The sequence below is a fragment of the Aotus nancymaae genome, unplaced genomic scaffold, assembly GCF_030222135.1.
Source record: "Aotus nancymaae isolate 86718 unplaced genomic scaffold, 86718_ANA_hifiasm-v0.15.2.pri h1tg000077l, whole genome shotgun sequence".
Classification (NCBI taxonomy): domain Eukaryota; kingdom Metazoa; phylum Chordata; class Mammalia; order Primates; family Aotidae; genus Aotus; species Aotus nancymaae.
The window spans coordinates 12,149,762-12,162,211 of record NW_026988492.1 but is presented as its reverse complement, the minus strand read 5'-3'; the positions used below and the strand labels follow the sequence as shown (position 1 = coordinate 12,162,211).

The 12,450-nt window shown below is 40.4% G+C and overlaps 1 protein-coding gene across 3 annotated transcripts in view; it reads right to left on the bottom strand.

Moving 5' to 3' along the window:
• Nucleotides 1-12,450, bottom strand: part of PIP4K2A (phosphatidylinositol-5-phosphate 4-kinase type 2 alpha) — a 175,820-nt gene that overhangs the window by 126,783 nt on the left and 36,587 nt on the right. The window contains exon 1 of one of the 3 annotated variants that reach the window (XM_021666145.2): nucleotides 762-785. The exons of the other annotated variants lie outside the window; for them this stretch is intronic. Coding sequence (XP_021521820.1) covers nucleotides 762-767 — 6 coding nt within the window. The 5' untranslated portion in view covers nucleotides 768-785. Of the gene's footprint in view, nucleotides 1-761; nucleotides 786-12,450 lie in introns of those variants that run through there. 3 annotated transcript variants of the gene reach the window in all.

The window sequence follows — 12,450 nt, the reverse complement described above, 5'->3', positions numbered from 1 at the left end:
CCTGGCCTTTTTTTTTTTTTTTTAATAGAAAAACGTAGTGGGGTCTCGCTATGTTGCCCACACTGGTCTCGAACTCCTGGTCTCAAGCAATCCTCCCACCTCGGCCTCCCAAAGTGCTGGGATTACATATGTGAGACCACCGCACCTGGCCTGTTTCCAATGTTTAGATGCAATACACAATGAAGCAATAAATATATTTATATATATATATATACACATATACACACACACATGCACACACACACATATACACATATACACATAGACATATATACACAGGCAGTTTTACTAACCAGTGCTTTTAGTTCTATGGGATAGATTATTAGAATTGGGACTGTGAGATCAAAGGCCATATGTATTTTTAATTTTGATAACTATTTTCAGATGGCTTTCCAGGAATTCTATATAAACATAGAACATGCTCTACAACATCTGAGATAGGTTTCTAATAAACTTGGCCAAGGAAAGGCTGCCTTGCCACCTATGTTGAGGAAAAAAATCTAGTGCAACACATTTTAATTATTCTCCCCAAACTCCATGCTTTCATTACTCTCCGTTTCCCAATAATGCTTTTACCAATTAATATTACATAGGAAAACACAGAAAAGAAATACATTACACAAATTCTTCCACCATGAATTTCAAAATAAGCATCTGAGAAATGTTGAGAGCTACAATGACTTTAAAGTATATTGTATAACTAGCTGATTATCAATCAGTTTTATGTTGGCCATCTAAACTACAGGGGAAGAAAAACATACCTTCATATAAAAGTCACAGGAGAAACCATGACCTTTCAATGCTCTTTCCTCAATTCACCAAAGAAAAAAAAACAGCTTTTTATGCAGCAGGAAGGCATTAATTTAGGAAGCCTGTTTTGAAAAATTATCGATCCAAAAAGATATAATCAAATACTTAAAGAGAACCAAGAAACAGCTCCTAAAATTCTACTCAGAAGGCAATTCTAAACACCCAGGCGAACACAGCCCCTCTGTCAACATCCTGCAGCTGGCTTGTCATCAAATGCTTTCTTCAGCCTGCACAAACCCCAACTGCGGTTCTTCTCAAGTTCTCCTACAGTTTCCGGCACCAACATTTTCTTTTTTCTGCAGGCCTCATCTGAAACAGTGCTCTCCAAGTAGTCACTCGCATTTGATAAATCCTACGACACCTTTGCTCCCCAAATATAAATTTTCCCATTACATTTGTAAAAACTTTTTAGTAGTCCTATGCTAATAGGAATAATATGCCAACACAGCATCAGAACAACCAACATCTGCATCTCTGCAAGAAGGTTCATCATTGGCCAATGCCATCCTATGAGGCACATGTGAAAAGGGCAGATGAGTCTATTCACTACTTGCTTAGTAACAATTACTTTCCAATTAATATTATTAACTATACCAAATAACACGGAAAGAAAAAAATGCCCATGTTTCCAACTCACAGACTCTTTGTAAAAATAGTAATATGTTGACTGGCACAGAAGTCCTTCATTAGATTCAGAATAGTATTTTCCATGATCATGTAAAAAACCTTATTTTGCCAGGTAAAAATGGATACTAATGGTTTCATATGATGTTTAAAAGAGCAAGATCTTGATCAAGTAGCAAGGAAATCAAAATAGTGTTCGGCTGGGTGCGGTGGCTCACGCCTATAATCCCAGCACTGTGGGAGGCTGAGGCAGGTGGATCACCTGAGGTCAGGAGTTCAAGACCAGCCTGACCAAAATGACGAAATCCCATCTCTACTAAAAATACAAAAATTAGCTGGGTGTGGTGGTGCGCACCTGTAATCCCAGTTACTTAGGAGGCTGAGGTAGGTGAATCGATTGAACCTGGGAGGCGGAAGGTGCAGTGCGCCAAGATAGCACCACCGCACTCCAGTGCAAGACTGAGCAAGACTTCCTCTCAAAAAATAGTGTTCAATTATATTCCACTAACTAGCCTTAAATTAATTTAGTTTCTCAAGTAGAAAAAAGAAAGCAACCACAGAGTTTTGATGTGTGTATTCAAACATAGCACACTAGTCTTGGAATATTACATAATTTTTTTAATACCAAATTAGAATTATGGTAGCAAATGCCTTAAGATTCCACTGTAAGTCCTTTGGCTTTGAATGTGTTGTTTTCATCCAAAAGACTAAATTTGGAAAGTAACAACTATGTGGTTTTACTCATTCTTCAACAAACTGAAGATCATTTATAAAATCGATAGTCATAAAAACAAAATAAGCACCTAACAAATGACATGCTTCTCGTGTCACATTCCATGACATACACATTTATACACAAACAATCTGGGAGGTTATAAAATAAAAATTATCTTAGAAAATGACTGCTTTGCCTTTATTTCTTAACTAGAAAATGTGTCTTCCAGCTTTTCCCAGAAACTAATACCTGTAAAAAGAGGATTTTGAAAAAAACTTTTTAACAAGTTTTAAAACTCCTCCAGAAATTTTTAAAACTCCTCCAAAAGTGAATCATACTTTCATAATTGAAATGACTTAGCCACAGAAAATCCTGAAGTTTCCAATGGACTAATATATATACATACATATATATATATATATATATATATATATATATATAGAGAGAGAGAGAGAGAGAGAGAGAGAGAGAGAGAGAGAGACGGAGTCTCATTTTGTCACTCAGGCTGGAGTGCAATGGTGTGGTCTCAGCTCACCACAACCTCTGTCTCCTGGGTTCAAGCAATTCGCCTGCTTCAGCCTCCCGAGTACCTGGGCCTCCCAAGTAGCTGGGACTACAGGCACGTGCCACCACACCCGGCTAATTTTTGAATTTTTAGTAGAGACCAGGTTTCACTATGTTGGCCAGGCTGGTCTTGAACTCCTGACCTCATGATCCACCCGCCTCGGCCTCCCCAAGTGCTGGAATTACAGGTATGAGCCACTGTGCCAGTCCCTAAGTAATATTTTTTAGATTGGTCTTTACCAAATTCCCCGCATTAAAATTGTAAAAGATTCAACATTTCTCAGTAGGCCTTTTCATCACAGACTATCACCAATTAAAAAACAATGGGTTGATGTCAAAGCAAAACTAAGACCTCTACTGGCTAAGTAGCACAAAGCTTTTTTTTAATGGTATGCTAAATGAAATGCTTACAATCATATTTAGATCATATTTAAATATCATACAAAGTAAAAACCCTTCATTGGCTTATAAGGTAGGCAGCTCCCGACATACAATAGACCTGTGTTTCAAAATTGAAGTTCTAAGCTCATCGTTTGGAACGCAGAATGCATTTTCCTGAAGAGTCAATGTTATAAACAGAAGTTGGTTTTCGAACTAGTCTGCAAAATTCTGTATGACTCACAATGTAAATGAAATACTATGCATGTGGATCAGTACGGAAAATACTAGAAAATAAGTTCCTTTGCAATACACAGTCTACTAGCAACAGTAGACATTAAACCAAATGACACATGAATGGGAATTTAAATGAGTAACATTCACTTCTCTTGAAGCCTGATGCTTGAAGCAAAGCATGGTTGCGGCTGTTTTGGGGAAGAAAAAATACCAAATAAGATAATTTTAACAGCAAATTTCGGGGATGTTTCTTCATGTCTTGCTTCTGTTAGCTCAATTTTCTGTTTTAATACATTTCATTTTTAATAAAACACTCCATTAATGAGATTTTAATACTCAGTTTTTTGTTGCTAGTTCATAATATACCATTATTAGCTAGAGAATTATAAGTTTAAATTTGTTTAGGGAAAGCATGTTTAGCTGGAGAGAAAGGCCATGTGAACATGTCTATAGAGCTTTCAAGGGCTCTGGGGACTAAGAACACTACATTCAAGTCTCACTTTGCTTCAAAACAATGTGGCTCTGAAATCCTTTGACAGGGAAGTGCCACAGTACTAGCCATATGCTTTGCAACTATAATGAGGGGAGATTTTTGGCTCACAAAGAGAATGAGTAAAACGGAAATGAGAAGAGACTAAAGATCACAACAGGAAAGGAGGAAAGGTATGTATAGTTATGAGCCGCATAACGACACTATAGTCAAGGACACAGCCTATACACAACAGTGGTACCACAGGATGAGGTGTGTGGCAGGCAACACCACCTAGGTTCACGTGAGTACACTCTATGATGTTCAAGCAATGACGTAATTGCCTAACACATTTCTCAGAGCATATCCCCATCATTAAGCAACACGAGACTCTATGTACACATGAAAAAAAAAAAAACAAAACCCAACAAAACTGTCAGAAGTAAAAACCAAGTTCTGAAAGAAAGAAGGGAGGCCAGGCGCGATGGCTCACGCCTATAATCTCAGCACTTTGGGAGGATGAGGCGGACAGATCACGAGGTCAAGAGATGGAAACCATCCTGGCTAACAGAGTGAAACCCTGTCTCTACTAAAAATACAAAAACTAGCTAGGCATGGTGGCATGTACTTGTAGTCCTGGCTACTTGGGAAGCTGAGGCAGAAGTATGACTTGAACCCGGGAGGCAGAGGTTGCAGTGAGCGGAGATCACACCACTGCACTCCAGCCTGACAACTCCTCTTCAAAAAAAGAAATAAAGATGAAGGAGGAAAAGGAGCACTCCTCCCCACTAACTCCTCTCCACTGAGTCAAGACAGCAAAGCCTGTAGGTAAAGCAGCTGAGGCTGTGGACCCCGGGTTTATCACAGGTGTGCCCGATGGAGAGCCTGCACACACTCAGAGAACACCATGGATGCAGGATGCAGTATGCAGTATGCAGTATGCAACTTGCCAAGCTCCAGGGACAGGCACTGGGGCAGTGGAGCTTGGAAGACTTTGCACATTGACTTTTTACCAAATAATTTTTGCTAGCAAAAAACATGGATGGCTTTCTGATTTCTCATCTGCATATTTATTTGCAGAATCTCAGTGAAAACGAATGACTATGACCTGTTAGTTCACAAGCTGACCACAATTATAGAAAGCAAGGCTGGGCCGGCCACTAGAAGCACAGCACATCATCTGGACACAATGGGGCCTCAGCATGATCCAGACATAAATTAGAGCCCCAGGCTACCATGACCTACTGTGTTTCTTAGTGCTTCCATTAATTGCAGTCTTAATAATCAAATCACTACATGTAATTTAGAACTCACTGACAACTAAAAGGTATGCCAAGCCAGGTGTTGTGGCTCAAGCCTGTAATCCCAGCACTTTGGGGGGGCCAATGCAGGAGGAACACTTGAGCCCAGAAGTTTGAGACCAGGCTGGACAACATGGTGAAATCCCATCTCTGCAAAAACTACAGGCTGGGCGCGGTGGCTCAAGCCTGTAATCCCAGCACTTTGGGAGGCCGAGGCGGGTGGATCACGAGGTCAAGAGATCGAGACCATCCTGGTCAACATGGTGAAACCCCGTCTCTATTAAAAATACAAAAATTAGCTGGGCATGGTGGCGCGTGCCTGTAATCCCAGCTACTCAGGAGGCTGAGCCAGGAGAATTGCCTGAATCCAGGAGGCGGAGGTTCCGGTGAGCCGAGATCGCGCCATTGCACTCCAGCCTGGGTAATAAGAACGAAACTCCGTCTCAAAAAAAAACAAAAAAAACAAAAAAAAACTACAAAAATTAGTCGGGCATGGTGGTGTGCCCCTGTAGTCCCAGCTACTTGGGAGGCTGAGGTGGGAGGATCACTTGAGCCCAGGAAGTTAAGGCTGCAGTGAACTGTGATGGCACCACTGTACTCCAGCCTGGGCAACAGAGTGAAACCTTATTTCAAAAAAAAAAAAAAAAAAAGTATGATAGCACACACAGTCTTTTTTGTTGGAGACAGATTCTCGCTCTGCCACCCAGACTGGAGTGCAATGGAACGAACTTGGCTCACTATAACCTCTGCCTTCCAGACTCAAGCAATTCTCCTGCCTCAGCCTCCCAGGCAGCTGGGACTACAGGCAGATGCCACTGTGCCTGGCTAATTCTTGTATTTTAGTAGAGATGGGGTTTCACCATGTTGGCCAGACCGGTCTTCAACTCCTGACCTCAGGTGATCTGCCCGCCTCAGCCTCCCGAACCTCTGGAATTAAAGACATGAGCCACCGCACCCAGCCCACACACCCTTTAAGGTCTACCTAACTAATTCATTTCTCCCATATGTAAACAGCTGCGGCCTTACTTCTACAGGGTGTTCACTACAAAGCCACGGGTTCATTTATTTATCCTCTCACTCAGCAATTATTTATTGCATATGTACAGCATATCAAAATTTGTTCCAGGGGCTAATTATACAATTAATAGCAGTTGTTAAAATTTTTCTCAACCATATTTTCTGCATTTTTCATAATGAAATGTTGTTTATATAATTTTAAAGCTAATTTAGTAAGAACTCACTTTTCTATTTCTCCACAGTATTCAAAAACAGTTCACTACACACCCTAGAAATCTTTAAAAATACTGTGGACTTTTGGCATCTTACAACCAATTGGTATTTATCATTAAAAACACTTGATTATCTTTGTCCAATAATAAATTCCTGCTAAGGACGGTAACATAATTCTACTCTTTTTTTTTAATGGCAAATGTTAATGTGACACTAGAAACTATGATTCGATTGCAATTATAGTCACAGCTGCAGTGAGCACAAAGTTCCTGGAATAAATTGGCTCAGAGAAGAAAGAGCAGAGAAGTAGTCATCATATTGGCATCGTCCCATCGGGCATCCAGTAACTACTGGCTACGATGTGAATGCCTTTCTCTTCACTGAGTACCCAAGAGACACTGTGGTAAATCCTTGTGTTTCTTAGTCAAAAGCCAAGGAGAACATACATATATATATATATACATATATATATACACATATGTGTGTATATATATAAGTATGTATATATGTATATATATGTGTATATATATAATACACACATATGCACACATATGTATATATTTACATACATTTATATATACACACATATTAGTCTAAAACACAGAAATGGCTAATTTAACCTACTACTGAATGCCTTTGGCAATAAACCATTATAGAAAGAAATATGAATAAAACTGCAAAGAAAACCTGGTAAGCCTTAACTACTGGTCTCTTCTGGGTGGAGAGAGTACACCTGATGAATTTTTAATAAGAGCTGGCACTTACTAATTACTTGCTCTGGTCAGCTATTGCTCCGAGGAGTTTGCTTAAACTGTCTCACTGAATCCTCAGAACCACATTCGTAGGGTGGGCCAATGGAAGGCGGCAGCCTGATGTCCGGCACTGCGATAAACAAGACTGACCACTTGGGTCCTGCCACGCAGGCCACATGTAGCTCCAAGGCTGGGCAAGTCATCAGGGGCATCGTAAGAGAACACAGGATGCTGGGAGGCAAAAGCAGGGCCAGATCTAGGGGGCCCTCTCGAAGAAATGTCATTTACGTTAAGACTTGAAGAAAAGGAGACTGAGAAGACAGTTTTCACTTTTAATTGCCTGTATTTTCTGATTTACTTGGAAAATACATACACACACACACACACACACACACACACGCCCTACAAACTGGTGGTCTAGGACTCTCCTCCAAGAATATCTTTCTAGCTAAACGCAGAGAAACGATTGTTCTTTCATGAAGTAGACAGGCCTATTACCATTAAGAAACACACAAAAATGTCTGGACTAGCACCCACTGGGAGGAGTAAATTATCAAAATAATAATACAGCATTTGTTAATGTGAAACAATTTTTTTGGCAACCAATGTTTCAATGTAAGTCAAAACTATTAAAAAAAAATATGCAGCTATATTTTACATATAGCCCCTAACAACAAAAACAATGTAAGGTTATCTCAACCTGAAGCACTGGTTCTTCCTCCACAAAGACTCTTTGTAATTCTTATTCTACTAAAGAAAAAGACCAATCAACAATATGCAGTTATTGTTAAAGGAAAAAAAGGTGGCCAGCCATCTAACACATTTAATGCCACTACCTCATGAATAATATATCAGCATCAGCATCCTGAAAACAAGGTTCCCTCTGGCTGCCCTGACAGCTCTGGGGTGGGAGCAGGCAGGAGCAGATGAGATTAAAAAGCAGAGTCCAACACACTGTCCTTGAACAATGAACTACTCACACCTTAACAACTACTTCCAAAGAATTACAAAAATGGATAAAGAGATTTGTCTATAGTAATTTAATCTGAAGAATGCGCTCACTTCCATTTCTGATATGTGCCTATTTCTTGCTAATGCCGATTTCTGTAATTACAATACTTGAATGTCACAGGTGTACCTGTGAATATGTACAGGGATAGGGAAAATCCAGCCAGATCTGTGGAGCATCTGCATACAAGGGGCATGGGAGCTGGGGAAGGATCAGAGAAAACAGAAATGAACATTTACATCCAGAGGAGATGGATGCAGAGATCAATTCCAGAAGGGTCTATTAAGAAGGGGTGGCAAAGCATGAAGGCCTGGAAAACCAGACAGACACAGAGAAAAAGACCAACATATACAAATCTGACAACTCACACGAGTCACACAACCTTAATTTAGGATGTCCTTGTTCAAAATGTTACCAAACCCAAGACACTTAACACCAGCCCTCAACGTCCTAAAAAGGTGAGCTAAAGGTTAACATGTCATTCTCCAACAAGCAGCAATGTGAAAGCTTTCCAGAAAATGAGTTCCTGAGAAGTCTTCTAGTATTAATACGGCTTCACTTCTAAGTAAGGAAACAGGCCCAGTGATCTCTCTTATTCCTGCAGCCTCATTTCCTGTCTCCCTGTCCAGGGCCGCCTCCTGGAGTAGTGAGTGCTCTCAACATACCTGGGGTCTAACTGCCTTGCTATTTGATTGCCTCTGACCAGAATACCCTACTAAGCCCCTGATGCCGACGTCCATGACTGCTACCTAGTTCAGGCATCACTTCCTCCAGGAAGTCGTTCCCACTGCTTCCGGCCAAGGATGGTTTGGGTTCCTTCCCTTACATGTCACAAAATAGTCCATACACATCTTTATCTAAGCTGTATCATAATTACGCTTATCTTTGTGATCCTCCAACTAAACTGATTCCTTATGGGAAGGAAGTGGGTTTTATTCATTTCTGTATGCCCAGGACTCAATGAAGGAAAACGTGATAAATATGTACGTATGAATTAATTAAAATGACCACAACAGTCAAAGGCAGACCCAGAACTAGAACCAGCTGCCCTGGCCCTGGTGTCTTGTATCAAGTCCAGGGAATATTAAACTTAAAGTTGCATGAGATAACAACAACAACGAAAAAGTTTAAAAGGAATAAAAATTACTCTAATACAATTTAAACATACACCAAACACAATTCCCAAACAATGATAACTTCCTGTTCTGCTCCTGTAGCTCCTCACACCAGGCCCTTCTGAGGAAAAAAAAAAATCCCGCTATTCATGTAATTGTGGACTATTATGTAATAGGAAGATAGGAAGCACTTTCCCAACCCAGCCAATAATAAAGTAGACCCTTAACTAAAATGACTGACAGTCCTTATAATTTTAGCCCAGGGAGTTAGGGATACTATTTTTATTCATATCACTATTTAATCTTTCTTCTTCAGTAATATACTGGATGGCACTAATTTCTATGGTTAATTATAGTCCCTCAAACGGAATAGGTTTTTCTTTAGCTTTGTTTTATTGAATTCACAGAGCCATCCCAGAGGAATATTACAGCCAAATGAAAAGTCATTTAGCCAAATGAAAACTTCCTTCAGAAATCTGCTGTGTAAGAATGGCTTTTTTTTTTAAATAACCCCACCGTCTTGGTTTTACACAAAACATTTGCTTTTCTTCTGCTGCTTTCTCCTATTTCTAATTTGGTGTTATATCTACTTCACGCACACTAACAACGAAATGTTTAGCTACAGGGACACAGACTGATCATCTTGGACTTCTAGCAACCAGCAGACACTGTCTTATGCACGGTGGTTATTCATAAAGCATTAACTAGCCTTCATGTCAACACTATTCTCTTCTAATAACCCTTTTGGCTTTTATCATATTATTTTGATGAATTCTCCCTCCAGAAACACTGTTTAAGTATATACCAGACACTTTTGACTCCTAAGAACCATGCTGTGGAAAGAGAAAGGGAAGAAGAGACTTGGGAGGAAAAAAAAAAAAGTAAGACCAGCTGTTTCTCCTACTCAAAGTTCATTCCAGTCATTCAATTACACATTCAGCAAATATTTATTTTGTATCTACTTTATGCCAGTCACTATGTTAGGTGTAGTTCTTTAACTCTTGGCTTTAGCTGACAATAGGTGAAAACGTTTTCTGAAAAGAGAATTTTTTCTTTTTTATAGCACTGGAAATATATTTGGACCACCACTGAGTTTTGTTTTATTAAGAAATTTCCAGCCAGGCACAGTAGTTCATGCCTGTAATCCCAGCACTTTGGGAGGCCAAGATTTCAGGATCAGTCCAGGCAACATTGCAAGACTCAGTCTCTAACACACACACACACACACACACAGCGCCAGGAGTGGTGGTGTGCCTATGGTCTCAGCTACTCAGCAGGCTGAGACAGGAAGATCGCTTAAGCCCAGGAGTTTGAGGCTGCAGTGAGCTATGATCATACCTGTACTCCAGCTTGGGCAACAAAACAAGACCCTAGGATCCTGTATTAGAAAAAAAAGTCCAACTATATTTTTCATGGGCAGCTAAAAGGCAGCCAATGTTAACTATTAACCAAAGAGAACTTACTTTATTGCTTTAAGAGAACATAGCTCAGAATAGTCATCACTGATATGTGACATCTTTCTGGCCCTTCATTCTTATAATTTACATATTTATTATTTATTCAATGTTGATTGGTACACTGACTAAGAATTGGGAACATTTCTATTCAAGTAAGAGTGGAGATAGTGGCAAGCAAACAAAATTTTTCTATCATAGGCGCCATTACTATCAAGTATTACCTGATACCTTTGCTTCACCTCTTAGAACACTGTTGAGGAGAGGCCGTGCACAGTGGCTCACGTCTGTAATCCCAGCACTTTGGGAGGCCAAGGTGGGCGGATCACAAGGTCAGGAGTTTGAGGCCAGCCTGACCAATATGGTGAAACCCCATCTCTACTAAAAATAAAAATATTAGCCGGGTGTGGTGGCATGCACCTGTAATCCCAGCTACTCAGGAGGCTGAGGCAGGAGAAGCGCTTGAACCTGGGAGGCAGAGGTTGCAGTGAGCCGAGATTGCACCACTGCACTCCAGGCTGAGTGACAGAGCAAGGCTCTGTGTCAAGCAAAGAAAAAATAAAAGAATACTGTTGAGGAGAAACAGTAAATAAGAAATGTCAATAAACCAGCCATTATAAGTAATGGAAGACTCTCCTGAACAAGCAGAATGGTTCCCTTAAATAATCAGTGTAGTACAACTCTCCTGATTCCATGAATAAGCCCTCACGTCCACTCTACGTAACGCTCAGAGAAGAGGGGCAACGCCAGCGGGTGCTGAAGCCTGACAAGTTCCTGGCTGTCATCCTTGAACAACACAGTGCTTCTCTGACACTTCCCCACTTGGAAGAAGGAAACCGATTTACAAAAAAAAAAAAAAAAAAAAAAAAATCACATAATTTATGGCACATTTTCTATTCCTTAAATACTTTGGAATCTGTGGCTAGTATTTCTCAACCACCATTAACAGGGAAGAAAACGCACAGTTGCCACTTTTTGGCCACTTTGTCCCTGTGCTTCATGATGGCACATGGAGCTCCTTTTCCTGCTTTTTCATCTCTTCTTTCCTGTCTTTTCATCTTTTCAGCTCCTTTTCCTATCTTTTCATCTCTTCCTAAGCCTTAGTGGAGAGCCTTTTTCAAGTGTCTGTTCCCATTGACGGCAGAGGCTCAAAAACTGTGGTCCCAATAATAGTGCTTTCATTTGCCAAGCTTCCTCTGCTCAGTAAGACTCTTTACCAACTTGCATTAAACAGCAAATAAAGTTAGGACTTCATCTAAAGTCATCAAAATGAATTCCCTTTGTATGGAAACCAGTACCAACGGAAGTTCACAGTGATGACATACTGCTCCCAACGGGCCATGTGACAGCCCAAAGACTTAAAAGGACCAATCTTCAAACCTATCATCTCTCAGCTTTGTCTCACTGCTTGAAGAAAACAGCATTTAATGTGTATATGGCCAGATGGAGAGGGGCATTCTAAAAATCTCAATGTGGCATGACAGAGTTATAGGTGGAGAGTCTTCATCTGCTACATCATCTCTCCCAGCAGAGAAGAACAAGGGCAAGAAACTAACCAGGGGGAATGTCTGGCTCAGTGATGGGCTGATAAGGGAGACCTTTCATAGGCTCTTCTTGTTGAGGAATCAGAGGGCAAGAAGTAAAAGGTGCATTTGTTCAACCAGGCAACTGCTAAGGTTCAGGCACTGTTCTGGGCACTGAGGATACAGTGTTGAACGAAAGAGAAAACATTCCTTTCCCTCACGGAGCTTCTTAGTAGGGGGGAAACAGACAATTAAAATAACCAGAATGT